The following is a 21,153-nucleotide window of genomic DNA, read 5'->3' on the forward strand; positions in this document are numbered from 1 at the left end:
TGGGCTGCATCACCTCCTTTAGCATTTTCTCTCCCTGCTATGAAGATGAGGAAACTGAGTCTGACTGCCACTGCAAAAGGTCATGGAGAACCTCAAGGTTCCTGCTTCTCAAGCCTGCAGCCTAGAGTGGGAATGTTTCCTCCTCCATGAAGCCCTCATGCTCCAAACTCTCACACCAGCATTCCTGGAATTTCCCACTTCCTCTGCCCTTTGCTGGAGATGGATTTCAGGTACCTGTTGCCCCCCAGCGAGTCCTGGAGAAGCCGAGTGAGCTTAGAGTCCCTGTAGGGCACGTGCACAACCTTCTTGCTCTGGTCCCCCAAGGCGCTGATCACATTGCCCAGGGCCAGCTGCAAAGAGATCTGGGCACTCAAAAGCATTCAGGGAAGGAGTAGGGACAAGATATTCCCCAAGCAGTTCGCACCTGACTTGCTGATCTCAATAGCCCTCGGATTCCCTGGAAGGGTTTATGGGAAGATGTGATAAGCTTGGTGAAGTCAGGAAGATGGCGGCAGGGGTAAGGGCTAAGGATAAAGGTCAAAGGCCCAATGGTAGTGACAAGTGGGCACCCTAGCCAGCAGCTGGTAAGAGGCCCAAGAGGTATGGGTATCTGTGGGGCACAGGGCCTTGGAAGAATCTGAGACTGAGCTTTTTTGACCGCTGGGGCTGGTGACTACTGAGTGCCTACCAGGCCGCAGTTGATAGAGATGCCTTCCTTGGCCCTCTCGCCAGTGGCCCCTGTCCGCTTCAGCCGCTCAGAGCCAGCCAGGTCCACAAAGTGAAACTTGGCAGTGAGGGTCTCATACTCATTGGTAGGAGCTGTGCCCTCAGGAAGTCCAGCAACTGCCTCATTCACCTGCAGCAGAAGGTGGCAGCTGACTCCCCAGTCCTTGCCCCAGCTTGTTGCCCCACTGCTCACAGCTCACCGTCCACAGTACCACCATCTAGGGGGCTCAGGGTGGGGGGTCAGGGCTGAGAGCATTTGGCCCTTTACACAGCAATTGCACGTGCTGACTCTCAATTAATTCTCCTAACAAAAGTGGTGGCAGTACCCCTTGTATAGACGAGAGGAGTCCTGGGGGCACCAAGCACTCAGCTGCTAACTGGAAGTTCGACGGTTTGAACCCACCAGCCACTGCTCAGTCCGCTTCCATAAAGATCACAGTCATGGAAACCTTATGGGGCAATTCTGCTCTGTCCTATAGGGTCACTAGGAGTAGGAATCAACTCAAAGGCAATGGGTTTAGTTTGGAGTTTGTATGAGGAAACTGAGGTTCAAGAAAAAGTAAAAAGTGGCAGATATGGCCCCAAACCCAGGCTTCTAGCTGTGGATTGATGGCCCCTCATCTTGCCCTCCCTGGGACACCCATGCCATTCACCCCTTCCTGGGGCTGCTCACCACATCAGGCTGGGCGCACATGCGCATCTGGCACAGGTGGATGGTGAAGATGGCATGGGAGCGGGAGCTCTGCACGTTCATCTGGGTGCTGGCTGTAGTACGTGACAGTGCCCCCTGTTTCAGGCACTGGATCAGCTGCAGAGGCAGGAGGAGTGAGGACTCCATTAACTATGTGTGGTTCAAGCCCTGACCTTCCAGGGATGCTCTACACCTAGCCTGGGATGCTTACCTCCTCCTGGGAATTGATGAGGCGGGAAGTGACACCAGTGGTATAGATTCCACCATTGGCGTCCTCATGGATCTTGATGTTAGACCTGCGGTGGCGGGCATCAGGGTCGCGGGTGCTATCAAACAGGTCGAGGATCTCCTCGTTGTAGAGCTGTGTGGGGGAGGAAACCACTGCTGTGTTTGTGTGGCACACAGCATATACAGCAGGGGTCTCTCTCATGCTTGCAATGCTTGTAACATCTCCACTTAGAATATCTGCAAACTGAGGCTCCGGGAGGTCCCCTCTGATTGATTTTTTTCCTTGACCAACACATTTTATTTTTTTCTATAAAATTGTAGCCTACTGTACAGTTTTAAGGAGCCCTGGTGCAGTGCATAAGGCATTTGGCTGCTAACCAGAAGATTGATTCAAACCCACTGGCCTCAGCAGGAAGAAAATGAGGCAGTCTATTTCCATAAAGATTTACAGTCTTGGAAACCCAATGGGAGTCACTATGAATCAGAAACGACTCGATGGCAGTGGGTAGAAGGGCACTGTTTTGCACCTTGTTTTTTCTTATTTAACAATATTACTTGGAGAGAACTTTTAGTTGCCATTGAGTTGATTCTGACTCATGGTAACCCACGTGTGCAGAATAGAACTGCCCCATAGGGTTTTCAAGGCTGTGCTCCTTCTGAAGCAGATCTTTTGGCCTATCGCCTAAGGCACTCTGGGCAGGTTTGAACCACCAACTTTTCAGTTAGTAGTCAAGTACTTAACCAACCATTTGTGCCACCCATGAACTCCAATTCTATATATAGTGCCTATATATTTAACATTATAATGTATCCATGCATTGTTACATACTCTTTATAATCATCCTCCTTAATAGGTACAAAAGATTTTGTTCCCCTTGCTTCTTAATTCCATGATCTTTCTCTTGCACAAGGGTGGGAGGGCGGCTGGGCCCTGGGCAGCAGTAGCCTGAGGCTGCACGCTGCTCCTCCGTGTTCCACAGAACCAGCATTTAGGGCGTCTCAGTCTCAGTGGAAAATAAAGACCCAAAGGGAACCAAAAAATTCAAGTCCTAGATGGAGGAGATGAGGAAGGCGTGACCATGATTTGGACAGGTCCGATTATCTTACCAGCCAGGGACAGAGGAGTGGGGGCATGGTTCCAGATGAAGGAGGCAAGCAAGAACCATGAGCAATGCCCTGATCAGACGGTCCCTGGGGTTGCAGATTCGACAGTCTCCCCGGCGCAGGAGAAACTTGTCTGTGTGCCTTGCCCTGTGCTCAGAGGGGAGGTGGGCATGGAGAATATGCCTTGAAGCCCAGCCTCCTGGAAAAAGCCTGGTGAGCTGTGGGGAGGTGGTCTGGCCAGGAGCAGTCACCCCATTTCAGATAATCTCAGCCACAGAGATTCTCGTTTTGGGGATCTCTGGCAAAGAAAGCTCCACCTGCAGGAGGGCTGGGCTGTTCACCAGCAGGGAGCTCCACCTGGGAAGCGGGGTGGGGGGGGGGGGATGAAGCAGCTGGGGCAGCAGCCAACAGAATCCTGGGGTGGGGGACTGTAGCCCCTGAACATCCGAGGCTTTGATGACCTTAAAGGGACAGAAATATCCCGCAGGAAGGGGAAGAGGAAAAGGAAGGGACGGGGGCCAATGTGGGTGCCATAGTGTCTGTCTGTCTGTGTTGGGACAGACACGCTGTATCACTTAACCCTTTATGGTTTGCCCTGTGGCATGGATTTTCTAGAACTGGCCTGCTCTTGGGGGATCATCATAGCAACAGTATGGAAAAGGGAAGAAAAGATATGAGAAAAGCTTACAGATATACAAGCAGTAAGACAGACACACATACAGTCAGTTTATCAGAAGCAAATGTCCAGAAGGACAAAGGAAACCTCTCAAGTCTAAAGCCTGTTGTTGTTGTTATGTGCTGTGGAGTTGGACTCAACTCATAGCAACCCCTCCTTGGGTTTCTGAGGCAGTATCACTATGGAAGTAGATTGCCCAACCTTCCTTCTGAGGAGTGGCTGGTGGGTTTGAACCTTCAGCCTTCTGGTTAGCAGTCAAGTGCCTTAGGCACTATGCTACCAGAGCTCCTAGTCTAATGCATACCAAGGATAAAATAATTGTGGGGCAGTAGGGAGGGGGTGGGGCAGGAATGGCCTAGAAGGGCTGAGGCCACATCCCTCCCTCAGAGATATGCAAAGGGAAACCCAGGTATCATCAAAGCAGTAGAGTTTGGGGGTAAGAGCCCAGCATAGCTCCAAAAGCCCAGCAAATGCCCAGGGCTAGGGCCCCTGAGTTGGGGTTTTTGATGCTGAGAACCAGAGGAGGAGCCTAGTTACGGCAGGTTCTTGAGGGAAACATTCTGGCCCCATCTGCCTTCCAAGAAGCCCCTCTGAGAGGAATTATTTGCAAGAGGGAGCTCCTATTTCTCGATTTACTAAGCTGGGGCTCAGCACAAGCCCAAAAGTCAGAGCCCAAAGATCTACTCTTCTACCCCCAAAGCCTCTGGCTGCCATGATTCCAGGCCTTGGCTCATTGGCATATTCCCAGAGACTGGTAGGGCCAGCTGCAGAGAAAGGTCCATCTGGAGGAACATCAGCCTGGGGTCAGAGAAGACTCAGAGGGCCAGGAAGTACCTCAGCCAGAAAGGGCAGTGCACACAGCTCTGAGGCTGAGGAGGGACTCAGAGAAGGCCAGAGGAAGGGTGAGGACCAGAATTCTCACTGTGCATCAGGCCTGATTCCATGTAAGCCTCACAAGACCCAAAGGAAACAGATATTACCAAACCCATTTTGCAGATGAGGTTACTGAGGCTGAGTGGTGAAATGACTCGCCAAAAGTCTCACAGCCAGTAAGTGTGAGAGCTGAGAATCCCAGCGTCAGTCAGGGTTTGAAGATATTGTATAGGTCATTGACTCAGGCCCCATCTCACACAGAAACATCTTTTAGAGTGTCCCACCATGTGGTCCCCTAGCCCTTGCTTGGATATTTCCAGCAGTAGGGAGCTCATTACCTTTAGAGATCCTATGGCTCCCTAGGGAGCTCTGGTAGTGTAGTGCCTAAAGCACTTGACTGCTAACCAGAAGGCTGGCGGTTCAAACCCACCAGCCACTCCTCAGAAGGAAGAAGGGGCAATCTACTTCCGTAGTTGTACTGCCTCGGAAACCCAAGGAGTGGTCGCTATGAGTCAGGTCCAACTTGACAGCATATAACCATAACAACAATATGGCTCCCTAAGCTTATTCCACTGCTCTAGAGAGGGGCTAGGTCAGTGCCCAACCAGGGCCCAGAGACACCTAGCCAGAAAGCCGAGGTGCCTCAGAACTTCCATCTTGTTCCCACCTGGGGTCCCTGAGGTCCACTCAGAGATAAAAGCCCCAGCTTCCATGATCGTATTGACCCCCAAGTCTCCCTCCTGCCACCCGATAAAGCCACAGTACCTCTAGGAACTGAGCACTGACTTTGAACTCAGGCCCAGCCATGCCTTGCTCCTGTGCCCGCCGCTTGCGCTCAGCAATGCCCATAAAGAGGTGTGCGATGGCCCTTGGGATGATGCCCTGCTCGTCTTCCGATGTTGCCATGTCAAAGCCAGTGCCCATAGTGTATGTCTTCCCGGCCCCCGTCTGTGTTGGCAAGAATGCAAGGAAGGTGTTACCCAGCATCTCCTGGGGGTGCCAGTGAGCAACGGACCTGGGGCAGAATCTCCTCACCCATCTACCTCCTGAACACTCAGGTTCCGACATAGGCTGACTCAGCCACACCCTCTGGAAGTCTTCTCTGACTGACAGCCCCCCTCTGAGGACCAGCAATGCTGCAACTCCTCAGAAGACCGAGTGAACTCTGCAGCTATGTCACAATTGCTCCAAAGGTGGAATTACCTCACCCATCAGGTGGGGGGAAGACCAGGGTTGGAATGGCCAGCGATGGGGAGAGGGTCCTTACCTGCCCGTAAGCCAGCACTGTGGCATTGTAGCCCTCGAAGCAGCCCTCAATGAGCTTGTTCACACAGGTTGAATAGATCTGCTCCTGCCAGGTGTCCAAGTCAAAGACAAAGTCGTAGGTGAAGGCCTTGTCCTTCCCCAGCAGGACCTGGGGCTCCCCTGGGGTGACGGAGGTACAGATGTGACAGCCCTCAATCTTCTCCTTTGAAAGCTGGGGCCGGATCCTGTCCAGGATGGGGAGAGCCCTGGGTCAGGCCCAGCTGGAGGGGACTGGTGCAGATACCCCTCCCTCACACTGCCTGCCAAGCTTTGACTTCTCCCAAGCCCCCTCCAGCTCCCATAAGCTAGAGGAGAAGGAAGCAAGCTTAAGAGACCCCTAGAGGGCAAGGCCAGCTCCAGTAGTAATGATAATAATACCCATACCACCAAAAACAAGAGTTGCTAACATTTATTGAGGACTTAGTACATATTAGAGCTGTGTTAAAAGTATTTTTACAGAACTTAATTCATGTATTCTTCACTATGAACCCATGAGGTATGTATTACTTATCAGATTTCACAGATGAGGAAACTTGTCCACAAGGTTTTATAATGGAAAGTGGTAGAGTCAGGATTGAATTGGGACCCCTAGAAATCATTGTCCCCAAGAGCAGACAAAAGACAGATTGCCCACTTCTGGGGAGACAAAGCTTAGTGCCAAGTAGGAAGAACAGGACTGCCCAGAGCTCTGAATCACATCCCCCTAGAGCCAGGGCTGAGCTCTAAAGGAGGCTAGCACCTCTGCCAAGGACTGTGGGGGCTGAAATGGTCTTCCAGCCCAGGAGCCCCATCCCAGAGGCCAGCGTCTGGAGGAAAACCTCTGGTTCCTCTCTAGGAGCTTTGGAGCCCAGACTATGCACAATCCTAACAGACCAGGTGAAGTCAAAGGAGTCCCACAAAGGGCAAAAGAGCCTTGTGAAGAGATGGGACCACTAGAAGGAACACCAGGCCAGTCACACCCTCCATCTCAGATCCTGGTGGGCTCCTGTAAATAGAAGGACAAATGGCATCAGGGCTGAGTGGGGAGATAGCCATGGACAGAGCTGTCTCCATCCAGTTACCCCTCCCTCCTCTTCTAAGCAGTCATCACCATGGCGAGGTCCCCATGGCAACCAAGCATGAGTCAGTGAGTGTGTATTTGTAGGGATTGGCAGAAAACACCCCCTAAACCTAAAGGGAAAGGGGGGCAGGTCAGAATCTAATGCCCATGGGCTCACACAAGCCAACCCTGTCCACTGGGCATTCACAATGGCCTGCTTGTCAGGCTCTCTCTCCTTACGCCAACATTTACCAAGGAAAGAAAAGAGTGCAAGGGGCCAGGGTAGCACCCATCCAAGGCCGAGAGGAGCCTAGCCACAGAGCTGAAGGGCCTCAGAGCGGCAGTCTTGTCCCTGCCTCAGGCTGTCCAGGATCCTCAAAGTTCATGCAGAGCTGCAGGTCAGATGAGGTACTTGCCTGTGCTTGGCTCTGAGGTATTTAATGGGGACTAGTGGGGGTTCCTGAAGGGGGCTCAGTTGGCCCAGTTCACACCCTGGCAGGCTGTGGAAGGTATTAAGGACTTCCCTCAGACGTATTTCCCCTCAGGTAAGAACTGGTCTTCACATGTCAGTAGCTCTCCTCTCATTGAAACTGACAGGAAGGGAAACCCAGGAAGTAACTACCCTTATCCAGCTGTCCTGGGTCAAGTTGAAATAAAAACCCAGTTGAACTGATTCTCAGTCTCCCCTTAGAATCATCCAAATTGGCTTCTGACTGGGAAGGGAGCAACTGATTCTTGTTTGTCCTCCCTGGACCTCCAGACTGGAAACCTGTCCCACCAGTAAGATGTCAGGACCAGTATGGCTTCTACCTGGACTAGTAATAATGCCCATACTGGGCACTGACTACATACCAGGCAGGCTCTAAGCACCTGACAAATGTTAATTCCTTGGATCTTCATGACAACCCTATGAAGTTAGCACTACTGTTTCCATTTTATAGATGAAGAAATTGAGATGGTACTCAGCTACTCACAAAGATAATAAATGTCAGAGCCAGGGTTTGAACCCAGGCAGTTTGTGTGTGCTGCCTCTTCAATGCTCTTATGTTACATGGTCATTAAGGGGCAGGGCTCGAAGTGTCAAGAGGAAAGAACATCCCATACCCACAGGGAGAGGGACAGCATGCAGTAGCCTCAGAGGGAAGGTAGCATGGCATTGTGCACAAGGCATAAGACAGGACCTCTCCTCCTGGGTCTGTGGGACCCAGGACCAAACACTTCTTGCCCAGGCCTCCACGGGTTCCCAGGTGAACTGAGGGTCTGGCCTGAGCAGCCTCTGAGGACCCTCTGGCTCTGCTGGCTAACACCAGCTCCTAAAGACGTCTCCCTACCATATTGCTGTTTGCGATGGGATTTCTGGATTCAATTCAAATACCATTTAATTACCCCAGGCAGATGGCAATGCTGGTGATTGGAGGAAATCGAATCAGGATCCCTGGAGACAGTGGGTGGGGGAACAGGGGAGGGGGAGCAGCAGCCCTGCCTGTCAGAACCCTTCAATGGAGGAGCAGTTCCTCCTTCAGCAACCAGCCTCCACATCAGTTGGAGAGCCCACCTGCCAGGAACAAGAGAGTGGGCAGAAGAGCAGAGGATAAGAAGGGGGGACCCCAGGATTTTAGGGTCTAGGAGTTCCAGGGTCAGTTGGACATTTACCCTGGGACACTGTTAGCCCAGCACATCCTGAGGTGGGGTCCTCAGTGGTCAGAGACAGCTAGCCAGCCCCACACTGGCCCATCCTAAGTACCAGCGTGCTTTGCCAAGGTACAGGTGAGTGGGCAGTGTCATCCAGAGAAAAGAGTACCAGCTGGGTGACAGAGGGCATTGATCCTGTATGAGTCACCAATTCCCAAAGCAAATGATCGGGAAGAGGGAGAGAGTGTTAGTTCTAGCAATAGGATTGAATGAATAACTGGAAATGAAAGCAGAGGGAATAAAGATTTCAAAGATGCCTTCCTGTACTAAGGAACTCTGGTGGGGTAGCAGTTAAGGCATTTGGCTGCTAACCAAAAGGTTAGTGGTTTGAACCTACCAGCCGTTCTGTGGGAGAAAGATGAGGCAGTCTGCTTCTGCAAAGATATATAGCCTTGGAAACCCAATGAGGGTCACTATGACTAGGAATTGACTCCATATCAGGTGAGTTTGGTTTGGTTGAATGTACTAGCACTGGACCAGGCACAGCCACAGGTTACCTCATTTAAGTGATGCTATGAGCTAGGGATGTGGTGGCATAGTGCCTAAGACATTTGACTGCTAACCAGAAGGCTGGCAGTTCAAAACCACCAGCCACTCCTCAGAAGGAAAGTTGGGCAAACTACTTCCATAGTGATACTGCCTCGGAAACCCAAGGAGGGGTCGCTATGAGTTGGATCTGACTCCACAACAGTGGGTTTGGTTTTGGTTGGTTATGAGCTAAGGGAGAACAGTTGTGGTTCAATGGTAGAATTTTTACCTTCCATGCAAGAGATTTGGTTTCAATTCTCAACCACCTCACCTCATGTACAGCCACCACCCATCTGCCAGTGGAAGCTTGCATTTTGCTGATGCTGAACAGGTTTCAGTGGAGCTTCCAGACTAAGATGAACTAGGAACGAAGACCTGACGATTTACTTCCAAACATCAGCCCTATGGACCACAATGGTCCTGTTGTGGCTGATTCAACAGTAACTAACAATACCACAATGAGCTAGGTAGGGGATTTCAATCCCCATTTTCTAGAGGAGAACATTGCAATTTGAAGTGGTGAAGTCACATACCTAGTAATTACAGTGAACTTGGGCATCAATTCCTACTCTGGGTGACTCTGAAGGTTGCATGTTCTTCTACTTCTCCAGCTGTCTCCTACCCAGGAAACTCCCAATCCCCAAATAGCTAAGTTAACTTCCTCTCAGCACCATCAGTAAAGCCAGGGAGCCCCTTCAGAAAGGAGTCCCACCACAGTCTCCTCATGCTTGTGCCCACAAAGTACAAAGCCCTGTTCTGCACAAGGCAAGGGATGAGGTGTGGCCCTGCCTTCAAGGGCTTACAGTATATTGAGAGGAGACACTCACTGTATCTCAGCCACCTGGGGTTTCCACACTCTGTTGTTGTTGTTGTTTTGAGCAGTTGAGTCAGCCCCGACTCATAGCGACCCCTCCTTGGGTTTCCAAGGCAGTATCACTACAGCAGTAGATGTCCAACCGTCCACACTCTACACAGGTTGAATTCAAACCAAAGTTCCCTTAGGGAAATAGCCACAGTCAGAGGACAAAAGACTACTGGTTTTCAGTCTGCTTCCTCTTGCATTATCTAGGTGATCTCTAAGGTGTCCCCCCGTTTTAATTCTCCAAGAACTCTTATCATCTCCTCACTAGGGGCTGCTCTCCTAGCCCCAACTGGGTAAAGTTCCTTCTGTGGGTTGCCCTCAAGTGGCCCTCAGCTTCCCTACCCCACCCCAGAAGAGCAGAAAATGGAAGCCTCCCATTATAGCAGTTGGCAGGGTAGCATGGATGGGAGCCACTCACAGCCCTGCCCCTGCCTGGAGGAATGGGAATACCCCTGCTAACTCACAATTCATATTCACATAGAACAGAGTAGAACTGCCCCATAGTGTTTCCAAGGTTGTAATTCTTTACAGAAGCAGACTGCCTCATCTTTCTCCGGGGAAGAGTCTGGTGGTTTCGAACTGGTTAACAGCCACTGCACTACCAGAACTCCATGGAGGAACGGGAGATAGTCAGTAATGGATCTGTGTCTGTCAGTCTTTAGTTTCTAGGGTCTTCCAATTATACTATTTATAATATAAGGCTTAGGGGCTGCAGACCAGGTATAGGAGTAAGATGAAAAGACTGAGAAGTACCAACAACTTAGCAATTAAGATAAATTATACTTCAATGCAGTAATTTTTAAAAATCAAATCGGCAGGCCAAAATCAAAACCTGCAGGTCAGTCATTTGTTTTTGTAAGTGAAGTTTCAGGGACCAAACATTCGGTGGCATTTCTGCGCAGGGCCTTTCTGAATACCAAGCTTCTCATCTCAAAAGCCCTTAAACATCCCCCTACCACCACCATCATTACCAAAAAAAAAAAAAAAAAAAAAAGGCTTCGGAGCTGCATCCCTTCTCCAGGTTCCAACCTTCGCAGGGAGGGAGGGTAGGTAGGTCTGACGGCCCTCGGAAAGGCCCCGGAATCTCCCAGAACAGAGCCGGGTCTATTTGCCACTTGGCAACCCGGAAGTTGAGCCGCGGGCGAGCGCGGGCGCGAGAAGAGAAAGGGTCGAGCGCTTTCAGAGACAGGATCTGGCACCGGCGGCGAGGTCGTTGAGCTTCCTCTGCTCACAATTGGTCATGAGCTGGTCTGATGTGGGAACACGTCCCCCACCAACAGAGAAGCGCGCACCCGGGGCTGAGGGACCCGCCAGCAGCCGAGGACCGCCCCCCACCCCGCCCGCTTGGAGCCCCCGGCAGCAACTGCGGGACAAAGGCCGCGAGCCCGAGCCCAGGGCTCTGGGAATTGCTGAGCTCAGCGGTTCCTTGGCTCTTTGGGGAGCCTAGAAGACAGGGCGGAAGGGGAGGGCAGAGGAGACATTCAGGAGGCAGGCCCGGGGGGGATGCTGAGAGGCTGCCAAGGAGAAAAAAACTCCCCTTGCAAAGGCTGGGTACATCCGGGCTCGTGTCCGGAGTCCCGCACCCTATCCCATGGCTTAGGAGGGGAAGGACTGGGCTGGCTCCGCCTCACCGTAACCCCATCCTTAGTGACATCACACAAAACCAGACCATCATCCCTCCCAGGAACTCCGCCCAGTGACCTTGGGCTCCTCGGGGTTGTTGTAGCCTGTAGCTTCTTAGGTGAAAGAAGCTCACCCACTCAAGGGCCCCTCCCTGGGTTCCTAACGCACCTGCCCCCAAATTCTCTCCTCCAGCCCCTAAGGGTGCAGGTCCAGGCTCTTCCCCTTGGAGGGTCTTGCTCACTGATGAAAAGTAACATGCTATGATATTAAACTAACCAAGAAGTGCTCCAGAATGCTAGGAAAATTTTACAGCTATGGTGCATGGTATATGATTCCTGATGCCTTTTCTTTGCTGGTACCTGGAATCCCATTACACCTCTGCTTTCCAAACCTCCTCCACTTAATAACAATCATCACATTTATGAAGCAAGACCATGTGTTGCTAGGCACTGTACATAGATGCTTTGCACATGTTAGATCATTACCTTATATCATTTAATTGTAAGGTGAGTAATATTGGCCCTAACATACAAATGAGGACTCAGAAAGAAATAAAGAACGTGGCTCCAGCTCACCTAGCTAGCTAATAAGTAACAAACAATCCATTCTTCTAGGAAGACCACTAGACATCAGGCCTGAGAATTCAATTCAGAAAGCAAGCCCAGGAGAACTAGGATGCGTTCAGGTGCCCACTTGTGAGTAATTTGCACTTCGGGGACTTCCAGGCTGGGAGATACCTTCTCACCAAGCCCCACTTCAATGATTATGAGAAGAAACCAGAGATCTGGCCTTTCAGATAGCCAAAAATAACATAACTAGTCCCTTTGGAAAAAGCCCTAAGAGGCCAAAAACATATCTGCCTTCTTACCAAAGACAAAAAAAAAAAAAAAACACACGGCCATCAAGTCATTTCTGACTCATGCCAATCCCATGTGTGCAGAGTAGAACTGTTGCATAGGGTTTTCAAGGCTGTGACCTTTTGGAAAGTGATCAGCAGGCCGTTCTTCCAAGGCACCTAGGTGGATTTGAACCTCCAACCTTTTGATTAGCAGTTGAGTGCTTAGCTATTTGAGCCACTCAGGATCTCCTTCTTTCTCTTCTCTCCTACAGTACCCCCAAATGCCCTCTCTAGAATCCTGAAAGGAGTTCCTGGTGGCTAGGGGGACAGCCCAGGGAGGGACTGAGAAGTCAGGAAGCTCCTAGCCCTGTCTCTGGATGTACTGTACCAGGCCTGACCACAAAAGCAAAGGTCTGCCCAGGTCCCACAACTCACCTTCTTTATGGCCAGCCTGCAATCTGCATACCTGGCTCCAACCATGGGGCAGCAGAGGTAGTGTGGGAGTCAAGTTATATCTTCCACTGTAGAATTGCAGGTGCAGGGGGCGGTTTGAGAGGGGTGGCACAGGAGACAGAGAGAGGAGCCCCATTCCGTCTAGTCTACAGGGCACCCTAGAGCCAATTGGCCATGCTGTGACTAGCCAGGGACCAGCTCTTCCTCATCAGTGACAGAGCCAGATCAAAGGAAAACTCTGACACAGCAGGAGGGATTTAGATAAGCTAGCAAAAAGAACTTCCTGCCTATAAAGATTGTTAAACCCTGGAAAGGAGAGCCTGGAGGAGACTGTGGAATCTTCTTTGGTAATCAATCATTAGTCAGTCATTGATATCACTCTGGCTTCTTTCTTCCCCTCCCTTCTGTGCCTCCTCACCAATCAAGCCTCATTTGATAAGGACAATAACTCAAAAACTCACACTCACTGCTGTAGAGTTGGATCCACCTCATAGTAACCTCTCCTTGGGTTTCCAAGGCAGTATCACTACAGAAGCAGATGATCCAACCTTCCTTCCAAGGAATGGCTGGGGGGTTTGAACCACCAGCCTTCTGGTTAGCAGTCAAATGCCTTAGACACTATGCTACCAGAGCTCCCAGTAAGTAATACTTTTTGAGAACCTGCTGCAGTAAAACCTGCAAAAGCCCAGACCTGTCAGAGAAGGAAAACTCAAAAATATTTTCCACTAGTAGAGAGTGATAGAAAAGCAATAAGAGTGCAACATGTCAAAGGCAGAAAACTTGTGAGACGTGGAAAAACAGTGCAGTCCTGTTGAGTTCTGGCTCTCACAGGTTTCACTGTATATGCCAAGCTCATTTATATACATTAATACATTGAGTGTGTTACACTCCTATGAGGTAGCAGGTATTTCCCCCATCTTACTGAGGCTCAGAAAGGTTAAATTTAACAAGCCCAAAGTCACATAATTCATGAGTGGTGCCGGTGAAATTCAAACCAAACGTGTCTGTGCCCAGTCCTGCTGCATTCACTAAGCAGCTCTGCATGACGCAAGGAAAATGCCTGGGCTGGAGAAAAACGATCCCCTCAGAGAATCTCCCGGCCTGATCCTACCAACAGCTGCCAGCAGTGCCAGGAGCTCTCTGCTGGGAAAGGATTTTTCCCATTTAGTCATTTAAAAAACCAAGGACTGGAGCACAGAAAAGCATGGAGCCGGGAACCCAGGAGGCAGCTTCCCTGCCAGAGGACCTCGGCTCTCCTTGGCCACAGAAAGAGGATGTCTACACCCCCACTTTAATGAGCATCCTCTCCTCCTCCTCCTCCTCCGTGGCAGCCTGCCAGCTCTCAGGAAGGCGGCTGGAAGCAAAATCCCGGCTCTCTCAGGGGAGTCTGGCTCCCAGACACCCGGGGGCTTTTAGCTGACTTAGCCTAGAGAAGGCATCTTCCCAGAGAGGTCAGGCTTTTCTAAAACAGAATAACAAGATGCAATTTGGGGTACAGGCCCTTTAAGCTGCAGGGGTAAGGTGAGGAGAAGGCACAGTACCATAGAATTTCTCCAGAGGACTTCTCAGATCTTCCCCTAGCCACAGCTTTCTTGAGGTTGCCCTCAGGGAAAATAGCAGAACTGGCTCTGAACCCCCAAACAAGAAAGCTTTGTACTGTGGGGCCAAAGGGCATGTCTTTATGAGGCCTTTGGCAGGCCTGCTGAAGGGTGTCTGTCAAGTCCCTCTGCCTGACTTCTGCCCCCTAACATGGTTTCTAAGAGTACAGGGAAGAGTAGGACACTCAAAGAAAATCTACAGGAAGCCTGGGGTCTCAAGACGGTTGGGATTCAGGACTCTGGCCTCACTCCTCCTCAGGGGATGTCTTTGACCTTTCTTTCAGTTCATCCCAAAGTCCTAACCGCTGAGAGATGCCCAGGGACGAGCAGTTAGGGGTAGGAATGCCAGGCAGGAGGTAGCTTGGGGAGAAGAGTCTTGTTCCACGGCCTTCCTAGCCAGGGCATCAGGATTTTTCCCTCTAGGAAGATAAAGAGTGTGGTGAGTCGTGGAGGTGTGTTGGGGATGTGGAGGAACAGCTGAGAAGGGACCAGTCCCTGTCCTGAGCTGGACATACTCCAGCAGCACAGGCCTGGCTGACTCCTCTGTTCCCGGGGCCTGGGAAGAGGGGCAAGCCCAGCGCAGGGAAGCCCTGTTCAGCTGTGCTAGAGCATCACTCTCTCCATCCCACCCCCATCTCTGGGCATCTGTCAGGGGTTTCCCATGACCTCCCGGGAGACAGGAGACACTGAGGAGCCCAGCTTAGTCTGCAGAGTCCAGAGCCCAGAGCTATGAAGCTATGATAGCATCTGCATCTGGTGGGGGATAGCCCCGTCACTAGGGACTGGGTCCTCAGGGACACTCCCCTGCTGAGGAATGCAGCACAGCAACAGGCGGCTAGCCTGAGAAAGCTGGCTGTGGAGGGCAGCGAGCCTCTCCAACCACACTGGCCCAGGTCCTCAGCCCCCGCTGCCAGACCATGGGCAGGCCAGCTCTCCTCAGTGCTAACTCCAGCCTCAGGTAGGACCAGCCTAGCCTAGAGAATGCACAGGTGGTCTCCACTCTAGCTCTAATGGTGGACTTCCACTGAGGAAGGCAGAGAGATAGGGACTCAAGCTTCTGGAGACAGAGGGACCAGGATACTTCCTCCCTTCCAAACCCCAGAGCAGCCTGAGGTGAGAGGAGCTCTGCAGAGAACAGGGTACTGCAGTCACCCCTGTTGCCACCTGCTGAGTTCCACCAGTCCTGCCTGGGGTTTCACAGTTCCTCCTACTCAGCACCAGGAGCCTGGTAGGGGGGTGGAATGGGGGGAGAGAGCGTGGGGGCACAGCAGGGCTAGGGTGGAAGGGCAGATCTCTGCGGCTAAGGCAGCCAACCCCAGTCCAGCTCCCCTCTTGGTGTCCCCCTCCCACTGTTCTAAGGAGGAGGGGCATCAAAGACACCGCTTCCTTCTCTAAGGTTCTCAATGCTATGTCTAGGGGACAAAATGGAAGGCTAGGAGACCCAGGAGGGTGAGACAGTTAAGCGCTGCTAACCAAAACATTGGCAGTTAGAACTCACACAGCGACTCTACAGGAAAGACCTGGCCATCTGCTCCCATAAAGATAACAGCCAAGAAAAACCTATGGGGCAGTTCTACTCTAGACAGCACCCGACAACAAGAGACTCAGGATACCTGGGATTCTGCCCTTTGACTGGTGGGAGAGGGTAGGGAAGATAAAAGGTAGGAGTGACAAGAGAAGGCCTGGCTGTCCCCAGAGCTCCCTTCCATAAAGATTGGCAAGGCAGGAAAACAAATCTGAGGGAAAGCAGCAGGGATCTAAGGAAAGAGAAACACACCCAGTGGGGAAGAAGCTTCCCCTATAAAGGAGAATCAGGACTAGCTCCCCACTTTTTGCACATCTGCATAGCACTTTGTGCTTTTCTCTGCAGGTTCCCATACTCATGCTGAAAGCAACTGTATGCAGTAAGGCATTTGAAGAAACCAAGGCACAAGACTAGAGCACAGAGCTAACTAGCAGCAGAGCTAGGAGGCAGCGTGGAGCAATGTGAGGAGCAAGTACTTGGAAGTGAGTGTTCTGGGTTCAAATCCAGACTCTTCCATTTACCAACCATGAGACTTGAAATAATTTGCATCATCTCTGAGTGCTTGCTCATTTACACAAGAGAATAATAAAAGCTGCCTTGCAGGGTTACAGAGGAATTAAATAAGATAATTTAGGCACAATATCTGGCAAAATGTAAGTGTTCAATACATAATAGCTATTTTTAGCTAACTCCTAGTTCAGTCTGTCTTCTATCATAATGTGTTTTCTGTTCCCTAAAAAAAAAAAAAAAAGGTTTGGAGGTTTGGAGGTGAATTCTTCATTTTACCAAATAGTTCGCCACAGCTTAAACTAGAGAGAAACCTCTTAGGTACAGTTAAGGCTTATTTTTAAAACATTTTATTCATACTTAATTCTCAAGGAGCCCACCCCTGCATTTTGTTCCTTCCATAGATTGCATGCCTTCTACTTCATCCAAACCACTGCTCTTCATAAAGGAAGCTCAAGTCCCATTTGCAGCCTGGGACCTTAGATAAACCAGCTGTTCCCATTCCACTGTGGGTATAACTGAGGCCCAGAAGGACAGACAGTGAAGGGGCCCATGAGCCTGCTAGTGGATGACCCACACCAACCCCAGCCCTGCCTTTTGCACCCAGACCTGCAAGAGCAAGGGTGCCAGGCACATCTCACCTCTGCCCCAGTCCCACCCCTCTACCTCTACACTATAATTTTCAAAAGCTGAGATCCAATCAGCAGGCTGGCTGGGTGGTGGAGGGGGGATGGTTTCCGGGGCCTGTGGTTACTCTGCTCCACTTCCTTGTGATGACATAAGCCCTATTTCTGCAGAGGGAGGACACCACCAAGATTCTCAGGTCTCTACATAGCCTCCACGAGGTCTTGTCTGGGCCTCAGTTCCCCAGACCTGTAAATTGTACAACATAGGACACAGTTGGCATTGACTGGCCCTGGCTGACCTTGGGTACTGTCAGAACAGAGCAGGGGATTCTGAAGATGCTCCTATATCCTCATCCTCACACAGTTTCTTCTGTCTTCTTCAGTCTTTCCAACCCACCAATGCTCTGGATTCAAAATTCAGTCAGTTAATGACCAAGATTTCAGAGTAGCCTGGAACTAGGGAGATAACTGCACTAGAGAGCCCCAGTGGGACAGGACAGGGGAAGAGGTGCAATGTAACATTGTTTCTTGGGTCAATGGCTCTCTCCTCATGCTTGCTCAGCCCTGTAGTGTCAACGGATGGAGGTGGGACTGCCAGAGGTACCTCCCCCTCCCCAGTCTAGCTAAGGAAGGAAATCAGGCAGAGATAAGGTGGGGCGGGGGGGAAGCTAGGCCACACTGAGGGCTCTCCTTAGGGTCTGGGTTCAGTGCTGGGGGCTTGAAAGGGTCTTAAATAAGCTCACCACGTGACTTGGCTTCCTTCCCCAATTTCAACTCTGCCAACTTGCATTTCTTAACAGCCTCCCCCTTCCCCTTCTCCCCCGTCTGTCAAGCCTGTATTTCTGCAGTCTGGGGCAGGTTATAGCTCAGCCTTACCTCTCCCCATCCTTTTGGGGGTTGGAGGGGGGGTACCAGGTAACAGCTGACTCCAGGCCAATCTGGCACCGGGAGCTGAGAGTCCTTATCATACTAGGGTATGAGTGGATAAAGAGATCACAAGACAGTCCAGAGGGGCTGGCCTGGGAGTCTCCTGGTGCAAACATAACCAGATTCTGAGGCAAATAGATCAGACTCTGCCTAGCTGGGAGGCCTTGGGGTAAGGCTTTGGGGTCTGCTTACAACCTGGACCTTCTCTTCTTATCCCACAGCCCTAGGACCTGAAAGTTTCCTCCGGGGCTCTCTCCCAGCCCTGGCTTTCTCCACAGTCCTCTGCAGACAGCCGGCTTTGATCCTCATCCCAAGGAGATTAGGGGGCCAAGAGCCTGGGGCCTGGCACTTCTCACCTCAATTCACAGCCCACAGACTCCACTACCCCACCCCCCACACACATGCCAGACCTAGTCCACCCCATTCCTATCTCACCCTCCCAAGAGCTGGACTCCAGGGCTCACCCCAAGCCATTCTCATGGGAACTTGGAAAGCACTTCAGTTAGATACAAGTAATGACTTCCAGATAGTCAGAAAGAAAACTGAACCCAGGAATCCCAATTTCGTGGTCCTTGGCAGAAATGTTCCCTCCTATACTCCAGCCTGCCCACCCAGCCCTTTCAATGGGGCAAGTGATCTCTTGGGGGTGGTGGGGCTGAGGGTGGGGTTAGAACAGAAACCAAAAAAGAACTCCCCCTTACAGCCCCTCACTGGCACCATCTGCTCTGCTTCCCAGCCCCAGCCCAGTCCTATCCTCAGCTCTCTGATTGGAAACTGGGTTCTGTCCAGGCATTGTCTGCCTTCCACGGCCGGCTGCCCATTGAGGTCTGGCGTGTGCTGGGACTGGGCACTTATGTTGGGGTGGGAAGCCGGGAGAAAGAGGGGTCCTCACCTTCCTGGAGCCCCTGAAAGCTTGGCTTTTCTGATCCTCAGGTTCCCCTATCTTTCTGTCCAGACCAGAAACTCAAGATACTAGGGCAGTTTGAGAAGGGAGCAGAGACAACACCCATCACCCTACAGAACTGGGTGCAGAGGGCAGACACATCTCCTCTCTGTGGAAAGGTCCGAGGCATTTCTAGTGGTGGGGGATGGGACTAGAAGGGGAAGCACCAGCACACATTCCTCTACACAAAGTACGAACCTCATAGGGCTCACCAGGTGGAAGCCCCACAATTAACCATACACCCACTTCAGCCTGGGGTTCCTGAGCAGAAGTGGGGGGCCTTTGTTTGGCTCTCTCCTGCAATATGGCGCCTAAAGGAAAGCCCCCCACAGGAGGAATACCCCAAACCCCTATATCCCCGGCCCCCTAGCTCACATTGGGTGGGGGCTGGGGCTTCATTTCCCTTTTATGATGCTCTTAGACTCCCTCAGACTACTGCAGATACCATATTTACATTTCTCACTCCCACCTCCTCATCCATGGATGTCCCTCCCCCCCCCACCTCCACAGGATCCTGCTGCAATGTCAGCCTCAGCAGCAGCAGTCAGCCCCGCCCTGGGCCAGCCCACCAGGCACCTGCAGGACTCCTCTTTGTCTCTCTGGCTGTTGGGGGCAGGAAGGCTGTGCTCAAGTGATGCTCTGAGTGTGATCTGGCCTGCATGGGTGGGGGCACTTCCATTTCCCTCCCTCAGCCTCAGCCATGATCAATGGTCAGCTCCTCTTCTCCAGACTGCAGAAGCCTGGCCAAGTGGCTGTGGGATATCTGTCCTGGGGCAAGAGCATGGAGGCTTTTTCATGGTCATCTCTGACTATCTGGAAGGGACTTCCTAGGACCCTTGTAATCTGGGTCATCTGTGACCCAGGAGATCTAGATGTCTGACTCAGAGACCTACCTGAGACCTGGGTCCTCCCACCCCCATCACACAGAGCTGGGCCTGAGAAGGATGTTCCACTCCACCATCCCTGCTTTGGTGGCCAGTCCCAGATTAGAATTCTCCCATCAGACCCCTCTCAGAAAGAAAACCCCAAAACAAAAACAGGCAGAGGTGGTGTGGTGCAAACGGTCTCCACCCAGCATAAAGGGCACAGATGGTTCAACTTTACAGCATTTCTTGCCCCTGCACCTCTGCATACCCCTCCCAGTAGACACCTCCCCCCCAGCTATGTTCTCTCCCATCTCCATTCTCTCAGGAAATCACCTCAAGCCCTAGAGCCGCTGAGAATGGAACCCCAGATGAGTCTATGCAGCCCTCCCCCACCGGATTTTACCTGAGTGCCTTTGAATGGGGTGTCAGCGTCACACCTTCTTGTCCTCTCAAAGGCAAAACCTCAGAGACACCTTTTCCTCTCTCCCCAGCCCCATCATCTCTTTGGACAGGGACAGCAGGATTCTCTCCAAAAGCTATTCACTCCTAACTGATGGCCAATGAACCATCCCAGTCCTTCCATTCATCCCCGCACTCGATCTTTGTCTGTGGAACCCGCTCTCCCCGGGCGGTGCGATGCCTTCACTGGTGGGACCAAGAGCACAGAACCCACTGATTGGGGTGGATATTACTCTCCAATAACCCCATATGAGACAGCAGCCCCGTGGGGTGGTGAAGAGGAAACACACAGAGGCTCCGGCCTGTGCTAGGGCTGGGTGTGAAATACCGGATTTCCTTGTTTATTCGATTTTCTGATCATTAAGGGCTCCCAAGAGGGGGCCGAAATTACCACCCAAACAAAGCCACCTTCCAGCAGCTCAAGGGGCCACCGTTCCACTACGGCAGCACGGCCAGAGCACAGCGCCTTCCAGACGTCTACGTCGGCCTCTCCTCTGGGAGTGCAGGCACCAGCTCGAACGGTGCCTTTGCCCCCGGCCCCGCGCCCACGCGAGACAAAGCCCGAGCCCTCTCCACGCTCATCCTGCCATTCCAGGTCCCTACCTGACGGCCACCTTGACACAGCAGTCCCCCTGGCCGGCCATGGTCCTATGGCGCGGGGGTCCGGGCGTGGATCAGGGGCGGGGGTCCAGGGGCCAATGCCCAACGCAGCGACTGTGGCTGCAGAAGGCGGGGACGCGGGCACTGCTGGCAGAGGCTACCGCGGCGGCTGGAGGTGACATGCTCGCGGGCAGCAGAGGGGCTCACCCGCGGCCGGGGGCAGCCCCCCGGGGCTGGGCTCGCGCGCCTTCTCGAGCCATCGGGCGGCGGCGCGGAGCTAGCTGACAGCCGGCGGCGCGACCCGCCGCTCCCCACCGCGCGGCACACGCGCGCACACACCTCCCACCCTCGCCACCGCCTCCCGCCGCAGCGCGAACAAAGGGGGCGGAGGCCGGGCTGGCTCAGGCCCGGCCTCCGATCCCCCCCGAGCCCGCGCTGGGCTCCGCCCCGTCCTGGAACCACCA

At 52.2% G+C, this 21,153-nt stretch overlaps 1 protein-coding gene across 1 annotated transcript in view; it reads right to left on the reverse strand.

Annotated features, from left to right (window-relative positions):
- Window positions 1–20,733, reverse strand: part of KIF21B (kinesin family member 21B) — a 53,433-nt gene extending 32,700 nt beyond the window's left edge. Inside the window, exons 1-8 of the mRNA XM_042780976.1 lie at window positions 20,693–20,733; window positions 17,771–17,863; window positions 5,566–5,788; window positions 5,064–5,246; window positions 1,629–1,778; window positions 1,400–1,534; window positions 689–856; window positions 235–350 (exon numbers count right to left, since the gene is read on the reverse strand). Coding sequence (XP_042636910.1) covers window positions 235–350; window positions 689–856; window positions 1,400–1,534; window positions 1,629–1,778; window positions 5,064–5,246; window positions 5,566–5,788; window positions 17,771–17,863; window positions 20,693–20,733 — 1,109 coding nt within the window. The remainder of the gene's footprint in view (window positions 1–234; window positions 351–688; window positions 857–1,399; window positions 1,535–1,628; window positions 1,779–5,063; window positions 5,247–5,565; window positions 5,789–17,770; window positions 17,864–20,692) is intronic.
- Between the last annotated feature and the right edge of the window lie 420 nt (window positions 20,734–21,153).

The sequence above is a fragment of the Orycteropus afer genome, unplaced genomic scaffold (assembly GCF_000298275.1).
Source record: "Orycteropus afer afer isolate SDZICR_OR568_19922 unplaced genomic scaffold, OryAfe1.0 scaffold00075, whole genome shotgun sequence".
Lineage (NCBI taxonomy): Eukaryota > Metazoa > Chordata > Mammalia > Tubulidentata > Orycteropodidae > Orycteropus > Orycteropus afer.